Source organism: Vulpes lagopus, chromosome 3 (assembly GCF_018345385.1).
Source record: "Vulpes lagopus strain Blue_001 chromosome 3, ASM1834538v1, whole genome shotgun sequence".
Classification (NCBI taxonomy): Eukaryota; Metazoa; Chordata; class Mammalia; order Carnivora; family Canidae; genus Vulpes; species Vulpes lagopus.
Window position 1 is genome coordinate 100,145,412 of NC_054826.1, and position 18,669 is coordinate 100,164,080.

Genomic DNA, 18,669 nt, shown 5'->3' on the forward strand with positions numbered 1-18,669 from the left:
CCCCTAGTGGTTTTGAGTTTTGGACTAGATTCTAGAGTTTGGCAGAGGTTGCCAGCTCATTAGTTGTTCCTGCGGGGTGGGAGGATAGAGCCCTCCATTTCCCTCGTCTGCCACACCCATCAATTCTTGAGCACTTCCCTTTTACAAGTAAATGTTCTATGCTTTTAGTTTCCTGATCAGCCTTGGTTAAAGAGCTTTGGTTCCATTTGGTGAAGAGTAATATTTAGAAATAAAGATCTGAGCACGCATTTTTCTAAAGATAAAAATACGGCATATTTTATTAGGATTACTGCTGATTCTGCTAGAATTGTATTATAAAGGTTTTGAGTGGGCTGCCCTTAACTCTGCTTTCTTCCCATGACTTTCTCCTAGTCGTGTATGTACCACTAGGTTTGAGAGGAACACAATTGTCACAGTTTAGAAGTGATGGTAGTTCATTTTTGTTGGCTAATTCTGTATTAGTGTTGGATTAGCTGCCAAGATAGACCATTGCTATCTCACATACAATCCCAAACTAACAGGTGGTCCAGGGAGGTAGGATAGCCCCATTCCAGGTTGTTCTCCAGAGAATAGAGTCCTCTTAATCCTGGTACTTTCCCATTCCCTAGAGAGGAGTCACTAAGGTACAGAGAATTCATGGGCCACATTTGGAGTGCTGCCTCTTTGGCACAGCCTGTAAACCAAGAATGGGTTTTACATTTGTTAAGTAATGTAATAATCACAATAGATCAAAATAATATTTTATGTGATGTGAAATTCAATGAAATTGAACTTTGTGTCCCATAAAGGTTTATTGGGACAGGTACATTCACTACAGAGGCAGGGCTGTTCCCACAAGCCTGAAGTGTTCTCACCTGGCATGTCAGCCAAATCCTGCCCTCAGGTGTTCTCCTAGTTCTCAGGGTAGAAGGTGGCTCAGCACCATGGTTCTGTCACAGCCAAGGAAGGGAGTACAAGGCAGTGGGAAATGACAGTTCTCTTTTAGGACTCAGAAGATGACAAATTACCCCACTCAGACCCCCTCGACCTAAATTCAGTCCCTGGCCTCATCTAGCTGATGCTGGGAAATCAGATCTGCAGTGGTGTGCCTGGCTGAAACTAGACGCAAGGGGGATCTCTCACAGAGGGAAGGAAGGTGGACACTGTGGAGTCCTGAGCAGTGCAGGTTGTCCCACTAAACGAGTCCTATGACGTGATGCAGATAACTTCAGGGTGGGCACTCCCTCATCCCAGGAAGAATGTTTAAAAGGATGTTTTAAATTAAAGTACAGAATGACCAACAAATGGAGCAACTATGACCATTTTACTGGAAGTTGCCTTAGGGTGAAGTTGCTAAAAAGGACACAGACATCATTTAGGCACCTAGGCTGTGAAACTCTGGCTGAAACTTAACAGCATAAAAAACTGAGGATTTTTATTTCTCTGGTCCTTTAATTTTTGTGTGTTTTAATGTTTCTGGAGTCTTGGGGAATAGTGTTCATCATAACATTCAATTTAAAACATTGATTTTCAATATTGGCTTCTGCATGGACACCATTCTTTACCTGATTCTTCATTCCAAACCCTGATTCCATTCTCTTTCCATTCACACTAGTCTGTATGATCTTGAGCACATTCCACAGCAGCCTGTGTAAGGAAAACTCATTCCATTTTTAAAAATTCATGTCTATCTTTTATCAAATGTGCTACATCCAGATATGGCATATACTCCTAACTGCTGGATAGGACTCTACTTCTTGATCCGTGTTTTACTTACCTCTTCCTAAGACCTAGGCTATCTCGAAAACCTTGTTGACAAAATCATTCTGTATATACATCCACGTGTGTACAGAGTACCTCTGGGATAGAAAAGTGTATTTGTAGGGCCACTGTGTGGGAAGGCACACATGTGAATTTTAAAAGGTATTTCCAGGCCAGTTTACACACTTCTACAGTATACAGATATTACCAATTACCGTTCATGTCACTATTGTTTCTGCCACTCTGAGCAGTGTAAGGGGTACTTTACTGGTTTAACTTGCCTATTTCTAATGATGGAGGATTCCAAGCCCTGCCCTTTTTTTTGCTACTTCGCTGGATATCCTCATGTATTCTAGTTATTAGTCTTTAGGTTAAACCATTTTGCTTTACAGGCCCGAGATATTTCTGTATCTTTCCATTTGGCAACACAAAAGCTCTTTTTTAATTTCATTCTTTTTTAACGTGAGAAATTTTTAATTCATAATTTTCTTCCCATCCTATCTTAAGAACTCCAGGATACGGGTATTATGTCTACTGTGTTCTGAGTCTGTTTATCACATGTATCTCTTCTTCCTGGCATCCTGGGCAAACCACTTGCTGTTATCACACAATCCACTAACTGGTTTTTGGCTGTGTCCATGCCCTGTCCCCCACCTCTTTTAGAGTAACTTCTTGCTTCATATAACCAATACACTTCTTTTGAAATCTGGATTTCTACATTCCATTAAGCTTGCCAGTTGTGCAGACGTATGGTGCGGCTCTTAGTAAACTTATAGGTTTGCTTTTTCTAGCATTAATTTTCACTTGGCAATCTGCAAATCTTGGATGATATGACTAACAGGGTGATGGTCTAATCCCTAGTTCCTGTTCTTCAGGGTGGCTTCAGTAGACCTATGTATTACAGGAAAAAGCCCACCCCCAGCGATGAGGCACCCCCTTCCTGATGTATCCTCTGCTCTCAGGGCATGGTATCATCACCAAATGGTCCTCCTCCATCCAAAACAGAATGTGCCCACTTACTGTAATGACCTGGCTGTGGAGTGAGAAGAGGATGCTCCAGGCCAGCACTGTGCCTGTGTCTGTTATGTCCACTCCTCATCTAGCTGATGCATCCTTTCTGTCTCATGAAGGCACCGTGCTGGGCAATAAGGTGCTTGGGACACTACATTAAGAGCAGCAGAGTGTAGATCTCAATCCCAAGGTTCCCCAGCACCTGCTTCACCACTGTCTGGCTGCTCAACCTCATGCAGGAGCCCCTCCACTGTAGTCTCCTGGATGTGCAAACAACTCTTACTTCCATGGCAGCCCAAGTTGGGCTCTGGGAACAAGTCAGTAGCCCATGTCAGTTCAGTCTGGCAGACATCACAGACTTCAAATTCAGGGAAGGGAAAAGCAATTTATCTGTGATGTAGTCACCTCTGTCATGAAAAGGATAAGGAATTTGCTTATTTACAGGCATTCTATAAAGTGGGCAGTATCTGGGCTGTAGTCATATGGATTATACAGCCTCCCTTGGGGAGCTTAACTGGACAGCCAGCCAGGCACACAGCCATGGAATAAAGAGGGTGACTCTGGGACCTCTGAGAGGATAAGGCCTTGGTGTTACTGCCATAGCTCCAACTAGACCTTTTTGATAAGTATGAATGAACCACTGTTTCACTGACTCAAGGATGATACAAAAAATTGGGGGAATCTCACATGGCCACTGCCAGAAGGGCTGTTCCTTCTGCTGAGCCCTTGAAAACCCCTTTCAGAGTTCATCATCCATTCACACTTCAAATTATAAGGTGACTATATATAATGCACAAAAGCTCCCGCTCTGCCCCAATTCCACATTCAGTCCTTGCGCAGGATAGGAGACCTGACATCCTGCTAGTGCTCTTTCATGAACTCAGGCCTGTGCATCTTACACTCTTGCCAGGAACAGTTAAAAACTTTTCAAAAACTACATTCCATCAAATTTAAGACAAACCATTATTTTAAGTGTCTCTAGGGAAGAAAAAAAAATATCACTATAGAAGAACATGCCACTGATTCCACTTTCAGAGATACAGAATGAAATTGCTGACATCTTTGAAACTACAAACTAATCACATGACTACGTTATCAGATAGGCAGTTCAAGACCATTCTGTGCACCAGGCCCTTTCCTGTGCAGGCACTCCGTAAGAGAAAAAGAATGTGGTGAATCATTTAAACTTTTAAAATATTTTACTTAAAATGCATACTGTGTATTTAAGCTATAATGACAAACTACTGTGCGAACTCTTTATAGGTATCATTTCAACAAATGCACTATGAGTATATTTTCCTACACAAATCTATACAATCTACCAGACTTTTCATTCCTATTATATAGCATACTCACAATCAGCTAGAAGAATATGGAGGGAAAGTGCTGAGCAACAAAAACTGGTGCCACAAATGATCAGAATACATGAAAAATACGGCATTTCATCTCAGTGGGCAGGTGTCAATTATTCAAATATAGGCTATGGGGCTAATCACTGGAAAGTAAACGTCCTTACCTCCACACCATATATTATGAATTAACAGTGGAAGAATGATCCATGAATAAAAGAAATTAAACTAAACAAAATTTATGTCATGCATTGTAAAAAGGAAGGTATATCTGGCATTGTTATCAGGTTCTAAAGATTCTTAGGTCAATGATGTAACCATTCAAGGAAACATACACATTTAATTGTTTCAAGTTGATTGGTAGTGCCCCGACTATTTACATCAAAATTTACAGAAAATTAGATCGACCTCTCTATCAGTACTTCTAAATAAATGATTTACCTAAAGTCCACTTCGCAATTGCATAATTCCTACAAAGGTATAACTTTGTATCTTCAGCTATCTGTTAACAGAGCAACCTAAATCAACCTGCTCCAAGGTAAATTTCATCTCCTACAGAAGTGACAGTCCAGAAGCAGAGGAGCCACAGCTGGCTGGTTCAGCGGCTCAACATCATTCAGGTCCCAGTCCTCCCAGTCTTTCTGCTCTGCCATGTTTAAATTATAATTCATTGTTGAAAGACACAGCCAGGCATCACATGCAATGAAGGCAATGTTCAACAGAAGACTCTGCTTAACTCTGCAGGATTCATTATTTGAACCTTTTCAGAAATAACCTGTCAGCTATCTCCTTTATCTGCATAGAACTGGGTCCTGTGACCATTCTAAACCAATTGCTGGCAATGAGAAAAGGATTATCATTATTAACTGAAACTTGTCAGGATTTCCCCCCATTCCACGAGGAGAAATGGACACCCAAACTCCGCCAGCAAACAATAAAGAGTGAGTAACCAGGGTCACTCAACAGTGTCTGCCAAAAAACCATATGAAGAGTTCTTCATTCATTTACATAGGAATAGAGCACAATTTTTAAAAACACTATCATTATAAAAAAAAAATACAGATAATTCCTAAGTTACATAGTATGTGTGCTCTGTACACTTAGTGTAAGCATCCAAATAAAACAACAGATGGAGAAAAAAAAAACTGATACAAATGGAAATATTTTAAGTACTTAAATATTTTAAGTAAATATAACTGATAGAGTACAGTAAATACTATAGGTGCTTCTTAGACTACTGGAAATGTCTGGCAGTAACATCTTAAAATTATCTATGCGCTTTTCTACCATATGCATAGATTTCTAAGTCTTGCTGACTCAGATACAGTTGAACATGTTACAAAGACATTGGCTTCTTCACAGAAGACTTAGTTCATTAACAACAATCAAAGACATTTATGAACTCCAGGCAAGAGTACAAGAAGCAGCATACTTTATACTATCAGATGTTAGTTCAGGGGCAGTGAATATCAGGATCCTAACATGGTAGAGCTATTTAAAATGGGTTACCTTACCATGTATTACAAATTATTCTAATAAGGATACAATGACTTTTCAAACATGATTCAAACTGAACATACATTTCATGTAGCATCCTAAAAAGCAAGCAAAGAAACTGAAAACCCCTCAAAAATGTTAAGTCCTACATTCCCAGGAAGCACTCCCATGTGAGTGTAAGGTTGCTATGCTATGGTCTTGATTACTATCAGGTGGTTTTACAGCTTCTATTTACATAAGTATCTTTACCTTCTGTATTTTTGTTTCCAAGAAGCTTAATACTACATCAGAAGCATAACATTTTGTAATTTCCAAAGGAGTACATTTTCCACCTTCCTTAAAATGGAGAGATTTTTCCCTTGGCATGAATTCCCTGATATGTAAAACAGTTTGAGTCCACGGTGAAGTGCATACACATTCTAAATACATATAAATTTTTACTCCTGTATAGTTTGTTATCCAACAAGTCCTGTGGTCTTGGTACAGTTGGGGTTTCTACCCTGTGAACTTTCAGGCTTCAAGTCTAACACAAAGGCTTGTGCAGATCACCCGTGTAAGCTCTGATGTGGGTCAGCAGGAGTTGCCCACTCACCACATGGAAAGGTTCTCTGACTTCAGAGAAGCCTCCCCACATCCAGTACATTCACATTCCCTCTCCTGTGAATCCGCTGATGGCTATTGAAGGCTGACTTGTGATAGAATTTTTTCCCACACTCGTTACATTCGTAGGGCTTCTCTCCTGAATGAGTCCTATAGTGTACAGTGAGGTATGACATCCGAGAGAAGGCTTTTCCACATTCATTACATTCAAAGGGCTTCTCTCCCGAATGGATTCGATGGTGGATGGTGAGATAGGACATCTGAGAGAAGAACTTCCCACACTCGTAACACTCATAAGCTTTCTCTCCTGTGTGTGTCCTCTGATGTCTGTTAAGGGCTGAATTCTGGCAGAAGGTTTTCCCACACTCATTACATTCATAGGGTTTCTCTCCTGAATGAATTCGATGGTGTATGGTGAGGTACGACATCTGAGAGAAGAACTTCCCACATATATAACATTCGTAGGGCTTTTCTCCTTTATGTATTCTCCGATGTCTGCAAAGGGCTGAGTTCTGGTAAAAGGTCTTCCCACACTCGTTACATTCGTAGGGTTTCACTCCTGAATGAGTTCTGTGGTGTATAGTGAGGTACGACAGCTGAGAGAAGAGCTTTCCACACTCGGTACATTCGTATGGTTTCTCTCCGGTGTGCACTCGTTGATGTCTCATGAGAGCTGAATTCAGGTAGAAGGTTTTCCCACACTCATTACATTCGTAGGGCTTCTCTCCCGAATGAGTCCTGTAGTGTACAGTGAGATAGGATAACCGCGAGAAGAATTTCCCACACTCATTACATTCGTAGGGCTTCTCTCCGGTGTGTGTCCTCTGATGTGTGGTGAGAGTAGACTTGCGGCAGAAGCACTTCCCACATTCGTTACACTTGTAGAGCTTCACACCTGTGTGAATTTTCTGATGGTCATTAAGTGCGGACTTCTGGGAGAAGGTTTTTCCACAGTCATGACAAACATAGGGTCTCTCTCCTGAATGTGTTCTCTGGTGCTGTGTGAGGTGCGTCTTCTGACAAAAGGATTTTCCACAGTAACTACATTCATAGGGCTTCTCTCCTGAGTGAGTTCTCTGATGTTGAATGAGGTGTAACTTCTGGTAGAAGGTTTTCCCACATTCGTTACATTCATAGGGTTTCTCCCCAGTGTGTGTGCGCTGATGGACAGTGAGGGTCCCCTTCTGGCAGAAGGATTTCCCACACTGATTACATTCATAAGGTTTCTCTCCTGTGTGAGTCCTCTGATGTATGATAAACTTTGACTTTTTACAGAAGGATTTCCCACATGCACTGCATTCAAAGGGCTTCAATTCCATATGAGACCTCTGGTGTGCACTGAGGTTGGACATTTGCAGAAAGGCTATTTCAGATTCATTCCATTTATAGGGCTTCTCCTCCATGTGATTAACAAAAACTGTATCCTTTTGAAAGGCTTTCTGGCATTCAATATATTCAAAGGGTTTCTCCAAAATATGAATGTTCTGATAAATACTTTCTTCATTTAGACTATAAGCTTCCCCATTTTGATTAAATTCATAAGATTCATCTCCTGGATGAGTTTTCTCAAGTTTAACATGGGGAAGTGATTTCCCACATGCACTACATTCATCAGGCTTTATGCTTGCATAGCTGCCATCACTACTAATATATTCAGAAACAGATTTCAAACTCTTTTCACACGAGTCACATTTATAGCACATTTTTCTTGAAGGAATGGGGTTCGTTTCCACATTAAAAGTCTTACCAAGAACATTACCTCTCTCTTCAATCAGGGTTTTGCTGTTGAAGGATACAGCTTGCCTTGAATATTTCCCTTCATTTTCCTGGACTCTTTCTACCAGATCATCGGCTTTCCAGACTTCTTCTAAAAAGAGGCAAAATTAACATAATTTTATATATCTTCCTACATAAGATATGGAAGGTGACTTACAGGCAAGCATTTCATTTTGGTGTAAATGTGAGCTCCATGGACTCACGCCAAGTGTACCTCTTTCCCCTATTGTTATGGTTTATAATAAACACGCATGCATGTGCACATACACACATACTTCTGAGGTAAGGAAAAGGGAAAAACACAAGCACATTTGATCTTTGCTACTTTGTAAGATTTTGTTCAAAAGTGGATACAAACAGTAAAATATAAACACAGCAGTTACAGGGAAAGGAAGGACAGTAGATGCATAGCTGACAGGCAGCAAACGGGGTGAATGAAGGGTGACGAGGAGCACTGCCAAGGAGCAGTGGTGCACAGGCTCCTCAGAGGCATCAGGTGTGGAGGAGGGGACCAGCACTGGGCACCATACCGCTCTGCAGCAAGTTGGAAGAAACAACTATAGTCTCAGGCACCATCACCTTTTACTGAGATTTTGTGGCAACATTCTCACTGGCCTAGGTCATTCCAAACTATTTTGCCCAGATTCCACACAGTAGGGCCAAATCAGCTTCTACCCAAACCCATGTTTAGAGTAGCAGCCATGTGGCCAGGACTCTAGCTAATTGTGGTTCTATGTCACTTGGGAGGAGAGCCCCGGGAACTCTGTATCTCCAACAGGAAGAATAAAATAGACCAGAGCATAACAGCTCTTCAGAAGTTTAAGGTTTTGTAAATACTCTACTGATGTTATGATTTAAACTGAACTCATTCAGACTATGAACTTTACCTGTTTCTATCTGGACATGTATTCTGGCTGGGTGACCTGGGGAGAGTCCTTATGTCACCTGCGGCTCAGGATCACCCACAGGTGACATGGAGACAATGGTACCTAAGTTATATGGTTGCTGTTGGATTACGTCAATTCATAATGTGCTCAGATCAGCATGTGGCACAAAACACATGCTCAGTAATGCAGCAACTGTTTTTCCCATTTTCAATCTCCTGGCAATTTCCTTAAACTAGTCTTGCCTCTGACACACTGGTGTCACTTAATTCTGACTGTGAACAGACTTCACCACTCCTGATTTTCATTTAGTTTCATTTTCACTTACAAACCTTAAAAATCAGATTCCCCAAATTGCTATTTTTACTTATCTTACAAGATTTTAGATAAACTTGACTGTTATACTTGCTTTCATCCACATCAAATGAAACTTGTGTCCTCCCAAGGATAAATGGAAGGTAACATCTGACAAAGAATACTTTCCACCTAGATCTACAGTATGAATTCCAAACTGGGTTTATACTAGTCTACAAAGAATAACTTCTGCTCCAGAAAAACCAAGCTATTTGTTTGGCAAAGAGTGTCATCTGATATACCCAAGGGGGCTTGGGTGTGTGTGTGGAGGAGGGATCAACACTGGGTACCACACCACTTCATAATCACTTGGGAGAGATGGAGTACTATCTCAGGCACCATTAGCTTCTTCTGAGATTGCTGAGGTGCCAACAACGCCCAGCTCTGCTCTTATTGTTTTATTCAGTTCACTGGACCTCCACCCTGATATACTCAAAACCATTCAGGGAGTCTCCATATTAAAAACAAAAACAAAAACATAAATGTCTCAAATCCTTTCTCACCTCATTAGTGCCATCTCCCCTTAAAACTGAAAATAATTACTCTCCATGCAATGACTTTAACAGCGGTTCAGCTGTGCATCAGATCATCAACATTCCACATGAAATGCTGAGTTAAATTTTAAATTATACCATGCAACTCTCTTAAGCAAATCCGGTCTCTTAGAAAGTATGATCCTATTCCATATTTCCTTTAAACTCTTAAGTAGAAATCAGAGCAGTTGCTCTTAACCTGAATCGCATGCGTATCTTTCAGTCACCTGCAGAATAAATGGGGATGTGACTTAGGCATGCATATTTAGAATTGCTTATAATTATTTTCCAATAGATGGACTAGAAAGTTCTTTCACCTGCCTGGCTCCTGATACTCAAATGCAGACTACACATTACATACTAAGCGGCAAGGGGGAACATGCCCTTCTCTTTATGGGATTATAATCTAGGGAAGAAAGAAGCTCAAGCAAAAAATATGTACTACCAAATAACAGATTACTTGATCAGACTTAACTTTTTTCAAGGTCTGGCCATGAGGTGGTCACCTTAGGAGAAGGAGCAGACTGGAATAATGATAAGAGCTAGGAGGGAAAACATGGAGGAGGGGGTGGAAATGCTGAGTTCCGTCTGGAAGGATGTGTTGTTATCTGCCAACAGAGCACACCCCTCTGAGGTAAAGCTCCAGGGACAATGAGCACATGAACAGAAGGCATTTAGGAGTGAGGGCCCCATGGAGTTTAGCAAGAGTTCTGTGAAAACACAGGCAGCACAGGGAAGAGGAGGAATCAACACTCCCTCCAGAAGTGGCAAGGAGTCACTGAGGGCTCCTCCTGGGCAGCCAGTGACAAGGTCCCCTGGAAACTCCAAAGAACACATCCTGCCAGCGCCCTGAACAACTACCACAGGAGATATTGGACGGGGGACAGGGATGGTAAAGCATCAGACAGTCAAATGACAACCCTAAGGACAGAGGTAGGAGGAGCACTTTGAAGAACTCAGGAACCAGAACCCACTGAAGGGGGAAGTAGACCCTTCAGGAAAAGGAATCATAACTCCTATGTACCACACTGAGTGCCACAGAGGACAGGATGCTAGTTGAGCGCTGGGACAGAACAGTAAGAGACAGGAGGGGCAGGCAGGAGACCCAGACACTGCTGTCACCAAACTTAAGGCCTGGTTCTCAGGGAGGACGAGCAGCACCCAGGCATAGTGCCACACAACTTCCTGGCTCAGGCTCAGGATGGGGTTGAGAATTTGCCCTCGGAATAGTGAGCTGTGAAACCGGGGACAGAAACCAGTGTGAGGCATTTCACAGAAAAGAGGAAATAAAAAGGAAGGTGGCAAGAACCGAAGAGTCCCATTAGTTACTTTTCAATGACAGATATATGGACACCTGAAAACAAAGAACCCGCGACATCGGGTGTCTGAAAATGCTGTGAGAGCGAGTGAGACGTGAGGCATGGGGGAAGGGGGACGTGACTGGTGAGGGCTCTGGGAAGGGGCACACATGGCAGTGCTCTGCAAACCCAGATTCTCATAAGGAAGAAGGTGCTGGGAGCGGGACCCGGGCTGCCAGAGCACACAGATGACTGTGTGTAGTCACTTCTGCAGCTTTGGGGCCATGAAGAATCCCCGGGAAAACCCTTCCAAAGCACCAATCTCCGCACTGCCTGCACTAACACACCTGGGTAACTCTGTGGTAGGAATTCTCCTCCTACTATCCATGGCTCTTCTCCTTGCTCCAACTTGATGATAACTTCCGGTTTGATAATGTGACAGCCTGTTAACAGAAACGAAAGAGAACTTGAGCCTGACTGCAGGGCTGCTGGGTCTCTGTCATCTGAGGATGGTGCTGCCTCATGACCAGCACCACACTTAGAACCTTTCACTGAGGAGGTAGAGACCAAAATGCCCTGTCTGGTCCCCAGAACAGGCCACTCACATCAGTCCCATCAAATTCAAAGTGAAAGTCGGCACAATCGAGGGAAATCCTGTGTATCTTAGCAATAGAGAAAGCGGGCTCTCCTTACCCACAGAGACAAGGTGGTTGTAGTTCTCCAGCATCACATCCCGGTAGGTGGTTTTCTGCTCAGGGTCCAGCTGCTGCCACTCTTCCTGGGTGAAGTCCACAGCTACATCCTTGAATGACACTGGCCCCTGTAACAGTACCATGATCAGAACTGGATAAGGTGAAGGCATATGAGGACGAGAGCTTTCCAAGCTCACTGGTGAAGTTAACTATAAATACTGTATACCTTCTTTATTGTGGAAAGAAAATAAAGATATCAGAAATATGCCAAGATAAGTTCATTCAGTATACATAAAAAAGAAAATACCATCTTGCACTATAAGCCCGGAACAATCCTGGCTGTTGGGGACCCAAAGGCCAACAGATACAGCTCCTGCCCCAAGAAGCACAGGTCTGACCGGCACTCATAGAAATGCAGGATGCACTTTGCTCCTCCTTTCTGCTCCCATAATATTATCAATGTTAGCTCCCCTCTGACCTCTCCTGCTGCTCCTTCTGTCTCCTTTACGAGCTTCTCTGTTCTCTATGTCATCCTGAAGTTAGAGGGCCATGGCTGTTTTTGGTCCTTTACTCTTTCCTGTCTGCACCCTGCTGTGACCCTACAGGACCTCATGGCTTTAATTCCCATTTATATGTCAGCATGTCCCAAATGTATACCACCCACCCAGACTTCGCTCCTAAACTCCACACACATGTCCCAGATCCAAACTCAACAGCCCGAAATTCAACTGCTGGTTCTGCTCACACCTGTTCCTCCTACAGCTTACAGGAGCTGATCTGCTATACTGGCCACAACTAAGCAACGAGCAAGCTCGGCAAGGAACATTCCAGTTGTGTATTTTATTGCAAGGTAAGCATACACAGATCTGACCACGGCTGCCATATGAATTGTCAGCAATTGTTTGGTTCAGCTGTTCCTAATTCCCAGCCAGGGAATTCGGAATCCCCTTTCTTCCCATTTACACATTCCAGGGGGCCAGGAGCACAGTTCTGAAGAGGGCAAACAGCTCATAACAGACCCAGAGGCTTCCCAAACCAGACCTTTAAATGTGGGTCTTCTTCTTCTTTTTTTCTTAAAGATTTTATTTATTTATTTATTCATGAGAGACACAGAGAGAAAGAGAGGCAGAGACACAGGCAGAGGGAGAAGCAGGCTCCATGCAGGGAGCCCGATGCGGGACTCAATCCCGGGACCCCAGGATCACGCCCTGGGCCGAAGGCAGTGCTAAACCGCTGAGCCACCCAGGGATCCCAAATGTGGGTCTTCTGAATACTGTTCCACTCAAATACACTGGCCATTATAACGTCCTGCAGTATCACTAACTCTAAGATAAAACTAATAATAAGGCCTTTCATATAACATAGTACCCGCATCAAATGGGCTAATCCATGGAAAGCCCTCAGCAAAGTTCTCTGGATATAATACATACTTCTCAATGACACCTATGTGTTACTGTTGACCATCTGTTATGCGTCTTATTGCTCTTTCCAAATAATGACAGAAACTAATCAGAAAACACAGAAGTTTAAGCAACTAAAGGCAATGCAGGTATCAAGCTTATGCAGCCACCAAGGAAAAAATCATAAAGCAGCGTCAACGTGCTGTTAACAAAGAGGCTTCATGGATTCTGACAAAACATTGAGGAAGGAGTGGTGCAGAAGGCAGTGAAGGGAAAGGCGTGTCAAGGTCAGGGGCCATTGGAAAAGACCATATACTTTTGATGACAACTGGAAATCTAAGCTTCTTGATGTGGGACGATTGAAGAGTATAGAATGTGTCCTGTTGGCAAGATTCCCGAGATGCCTGGTCACTGGAACCTATTATTCTCCCAAGCTCCCTGGGATGAGAGGACATCCAGAGGCCACGTTCTGCTGGCCTGGGAAGGGTAAAGGTGCTGGAGTCAGAGCACCAGCTGCTGGTGGGGCACCGAGCACTTTATAAAGTGGTCCCTGCCCAATCCAAACCAATGTGTGTGCAGAACTGGCTGGTGTGTGACAGCCTGGCCTGTCAGAAGATGGTCTCGCAGAGCAACAGTGAGCAGGTCTTTGAGGAGCTCTGCCCACCCTTCATTCAGACATCTCCAGCTAAGCCTGTGGCCACCCTGATGAAGATCGGAGCCCAAAACTTCACAAAATGTACAATCTGCAAGGGTATTTTTTAGTGCTTGCATTTCTGCCTCATTAGGAAAAAAATTTTTTAAATGATAGTTTTTGTTGTTTATGATGCACATAAAATACACACACTGTCGCTGCTTAAAAACAGCATTATTGTGAATGTTCCAAACTGAGTTTCTCTTTACTGATTGGTGTGAGTCACTTGGCAAGTTCACACTCACATGCAAAGGGAGGAGAAAACTGTATTGTTCTTTCTCCAGCTTCAAGCAAGCAGCTTGAAATATTTGAAACTCAAAGAAAATGGGCTTCAGAAAACCTGATTAACGAATTAAGAAGCCAGCCAGAACTGCAGATATTTAGGGATTTAGGTGTGTTTCAAAAGGGAACAAACCTTAATGTCTTAAAAGAACACTGAGTATAATTAATATTCCAGAGATAGCTTCATAATCAAGAACTCAGATGGGGGATCCCTGGGTGGCGCAGCGGTTTAGCGCCTGCCTTTGGCCCAGGGCGCGATCCTGGAGACCCGGGATCGAATCCCACGTCGGGCTCCCGGTGCATGGAGCCTGCTTCTCCCTCTGCCTGTGTCTCTGACTCTCTCTCTCTCTGTGTGACTATCATAAATAAATAAATAAATTTTAAAAAATAATTAAAAAAAAAAAAAGAACTCAGAGCTGGCTACGTATCTTCACAGAAGCTAGATCAGATGTGTTGAGTGAGGATACTCTGTGACTGTCTCAATTTGACAGTGCTGCTCCCTCCCCTGCAATGGGGTCGGGAGGAGGGGGTGGTGGTAGTTGTGATTGATGACAGGTTTTCTTTACCCTTCTGAGATTCCTTTCACAAGGAAAGGTAAAGCACTGGCACTGCACCAGTAAAAACTGAGAAAGAATAGACCTCAGAGGAGTCTAGACAAAAATCCAAGCACAAAGGGACTCTAAAAAAGAGCCTCTGTGTGCCACAGCCACCTGTGCGTGTCACAGACGTCACCTGCATTGCTGGGACCCAAACAACAGAGACAGCAAGAGCCTCCTGGGGCCAGAAGACCGTAGTCCACGGGGCCCCACCGAGCCAGACTCCTGAACATCCAGGAGAAAGGACATTCTCAGACACACGAGGCCTCCAGAGTTCGGAAGTCAGCACACCATGATGTGGCCTATCCAAGGAGAACAACTGCAGCCATCCTCCAGAGCCAGGAGAGGAAAACAAAATCTAGAGGGAAGCACGAGAGCATAAATTCCTCCCCACTTGCCACCACTGACTGTGAACAAAGCCATGGCACCAGTGCTGGCTGAGGAGGGTACTCTGAAACTAGGAATCCTATCCTCGCAAACATGCTCACCTTGAGAAATTTTAAAAATGTATAGTATGCAACTCATCAAAATGAAAACATTAAAAAGTTAAATGTTAATGCTGAAATGAAGTTTTCTACGTAATGAAGATACATAGCCAGCTCTGAGTTCTTTCAGTAATGCGAAAAACACTGAAGTTTGGAAGAAAATGTTGACTAATGTGATTCAAGCAGGAAAAACATACAAATGTTCAAGTCTACTGTGTAAGTAAGAAAAACAAAGAACACTATTGTGACAGAAAGCCTGGCAGTGGGCACAAGCAAGCACTTCACACAAAAATCGAAACGGGCCCGTCTAAAAAAGCCACAGGTTGTATGACTCCAACTGAACAACTGTATGAGTCCTTTGAACAACGCAGAGCTTAGGGACACTGACCCCACAGCTCAAAGTCCACATACAACTTTTGACCCCCCCCCCCCCCAAATTAACGACTAACAGTGTCCTGCTGACCAGAAGCCTTACTGGTAACATAAACTTGATTAACACGTGCTTTATATGTTATGTGTGTGATAAACTGTATTCTTATGATTCAGTAAGCAGAGAAAATAGTAGGAAAACATCTTTATTGGTACTATGCTGTATTTATTGAAATAAATACATGTATAAGTGAACCCGCACAGTTCAGGCCATTCTGGAAAGGGCAAAATTATACACACAGTGAAAAGATAGGTAAGGGGAGGGAGGAATGAATCCGTGGTACCCGAGGAAGGAGCTTTTAGGGCGGTAAACATATTCTGTAGGATACTGTCACGGTGGACACATGCAATTATACAGATGCAGGACCCAAACTGCACAACACAAGCCGTGACTTCTAACATTAATGACAGGCTTCAGATAATAACCCATCACCACTGACCCACCCAAGATGTTCACAACAGCGGGGAACTGAGACAGGGAGGGGTTGATGGTCTCCCTGTACCATCTGGCTAATTTTCCTACCAACCTAAACTGCTCTAAAAAATAAGCTTACTAATTGAAAAAAAAAAAAAAAAAAGAAACGAAAAGAAAAGAAACATCTTCCAAACATGTGAAAATATACTTAAGCTCACTGGTGATTAAGAACAAACCCAGGGCCACCCACGTAGTATCAGGGCCTACCCAGCTAGAACACCCAGGCCATACTCCCTCTCTGTGTCTCACCAACAAGCCAAGCCAGGTCCCCTTGCTTCCCCGCCCCCACTCCCCACTCCCACATTTCCTGCCACTCACTCACGGAGCCCCTGAGGTGCTTTCTGAATGGTGGCAAAGCGATGTGATTAACATTTTTGGAGAAATGCTCATTGTGGAAAAAATACTTGAGCCAGCAGAGGAAGGAAGTAGCATAGAACGGAAACTTCTTTAATGGTCCATGGATGAAAGAACAAGCAATTTTAATGCGGCAAGAAAAGGATGAAAGGGAAGGGAGAGAAGCCACTTACGGTACCAGGTACCACAACAACAAGGATAACACAGGATGGAGAAAGACCTCAGAATGAATCCCATTCTTCTGGACAGAGTGACAGGCGGGGTAATGGAACAAAGGGCAGCCGGGGACAAGAGCAGAAGGCAAGAGCAGGGGGCTGCAAATAATTACTTCTGGATCTACTGGATCTATTAACCTGAGGTGTCCTCTGGACAACCTCCATGGAAACGCTGGCAGGTGGCCACGCAGAGGCATCTGGTCCACATGGGAGAACTGACATAGTGGGCGGTTCAGAGCACTGGAGGGTGAGGTCGACAGGTGTAAAGCAAAAAGTCACGAGTGGGGGTGCAAGAAACGACACATGGAAAGGGCAGAAACAGCAGTCAGGAAGAGAGCAGGAGAGGCTCATCACTGAAACCAATAGGGCAGACTCTGCGGAGGGAAAAGGCGGCAGAGTGGTCAAAGGCAAGGAGTGGCTCGACCAGGTCAGGTTCTGGGGAGGGGCTGGGCAGAACCGGGACTGTAGACTATGGGAAAAACATGAGTGGGAAATAAGCAATCCCTGCCAGAGGTGTCACTGCCCAGTCTGAGAGGCAAATCAGACAGACGATCAGAGAGAAATATTTACTGAGACTTACTGGAGAGTGGGAAGTCCATTCCTCGAGATTCCTCATCCTACCCCTGGCTTGAGCAGTAAAACCAATACACTTATGGGATGCTCTTTTAGTTACCAGAGAAAGTACGCACTGGGAGCTCCATGGACAGTATGCCTCCTTTACATGAGGCAGAAGTAAGGCACCACTGGCCATGGTATAGGGACTGTCACTTAGGAAGCCTGTTCACAATTACAGCAACACAAAGAAATCGCAAAATGCAAAAGAAAACAAAACTGTTTCAGCAGGTACGTGTAAGTCAAGCAATGAATAGTATTTGTCATTTTTTTGCAACTAATCTCAAGCACAAGCAGCGTTCGTACTTTAGCTTTAAGGGCTCTGAAGGATCATGCTATCCACACATATGAACATGACAGAGGTGCTTGCTGCAACTCTGGCACTCCACGTGCTGCCCAACCACACACCTCTCTTCCCCTTCTACCTTCGCATCCCCACCTTAAAATCTGAACTCCTCACCTTGTAGGGAATATTATATAAGCAGGTGTGGAATAAATTCATAAACAGAAACACTCACCACAGATTTATTCATTTTCTACTGCTCTTGGAAAAACACAGAGGATAGTGAAAGTAGAAGCACACCTGGAGAAAGAAAAGAGAAGTAATAAACTTTTGTGACATGGGGATTGCCAAGGAAATTACTCTCAAGGAACATTCCTTAAAGGACACCTATGTGACACCATACCTTGAAACCTTCAGAAGTGAATAGAAGAATGAGGGGGCATCTACCACTCTGTAGCTCCCACCTGACCACGTGGCAAATGAGTGAATATGCATCTGTCTCACTAGTGAACAAACATTAAATAATACTGAAATGATCCTCCACCATTAAATACAAGATAAAACGAGATAGACTCTTACATTCACCTATCTTCTCACTACCTCCTTTAACTACTAAAGATCAGGACAGGGTGCTCGGAGGAAAGAGATGGACTCAGACACGAAGTTTCAAAATTATTCATAAAAACTTAAGTGTGCTGCTGTAAGGATCTTTTAAGAAACCTATTCTGACTTAACAGCAACGGGGCGGCCAGCACGCGCGCCCAGGAGCCCAGGCCCGAGAGCAAGCCCACCCACGGACCCCGTCGCCCTGGACAAGCCGCCTCCCTTCTCAGGCCCAGGCTCCTCCTCTGTCAACCAGGCAGCCGCAGCCCGGCCCTCCTCGCACACCGGCCCTGCGCTCCACCGGCAGATGCCCCAGGGCACAACGCAGCCGGCTCCGCACACACTCCTGGGCGCTTAGAGACCCGTCTGGAGGCTGGACAGGGCGACGGCGCAGCAAGGGGGGGACGGGGCCAGGGGAGCCGGGACCCCACGAGTCCCGCGTCCCGGGGGAGCGCCCATCCCTCCCCGCCCGCGCGCACTCTGGCCGCCCGGAAGATCCACAACCGCCAG

General features: G+C 44.0%; 2 protein-coding genes across 3 annotated transcripts in view; one reads left to right on the forward strand and one right to left on the reverse strand.

Moving 5' to 3' along the window:
• Window positions 1-14,830, forward strand: part of LOC121486271 (zinc finger protein 33B-like) — a 40,122-nt gene extending 25,292 nt beyond the window's left edge. Inside the window, exons 6-7 of one of the 2 annotated variants that reach the window (XR_005986592.1) lie at window positions 12,497-12,584; window positions 14,814-14,830. Coding sequence is in view for 1 of the 2 variants with exons in the window: in XM_041747124.1 (XP_041603058.1) it covers window positions 12,497-12,533 (37 nt within the window). In the remaining variant the exon portion in view is untranslated. Of the gene's footprint in view, window positions 1-12,496; window positions 12,786-14,813 lie in introns of those variants that run through there. The other variant, XM_041747124.1, reaches the window with a different exon arrangement.
• On the reverse strand, window positions 255-18,654 carry ZNF12 (zinc finger protein 12). The gene is made up of 4 exons (XM_041747125.1): window positions 17,792-18,654; window positions 11,736-11,862; window positions 11,390-11,485; window positions 255-8,064 (listed from the first exon to the last, which is right to left on the reverse strand). Exons 1-4 carry the CDS (start codon window positions 17,804-17,806, stop codon window positions 6,212-6,214), a joined length of 2,091 nt encoding a protein of 696 aa, XP_041603059.1. The 5' UTR covers window positions 17,807-18,654; the 3' UTR covers window positions 255-6,211.
• Between the last annotated feature and the right edge of the window lie 15 nt (window positions 18,655-18,669).

Bases quoted from the DNA above. Each gene is read 5' to 3' on its own strand.
- ZNF12 (XM_041747125.1), bottom strand. The intron at 11,486-11,735 runs GTAAGGAGAGCC...TTCTGTTAACAG, and splicing joins CAACCACCTTGTCTCTGTGG to GCTGTCACATTATCAAACCG. The intron at 8,065-11,389 runs GTGTGTTAGTGC...GCCTCTTTTTAG, and splicing joins CCTACCACAGAGTTACCCAG to AAGAAGTCTGGAAAGCCGAT.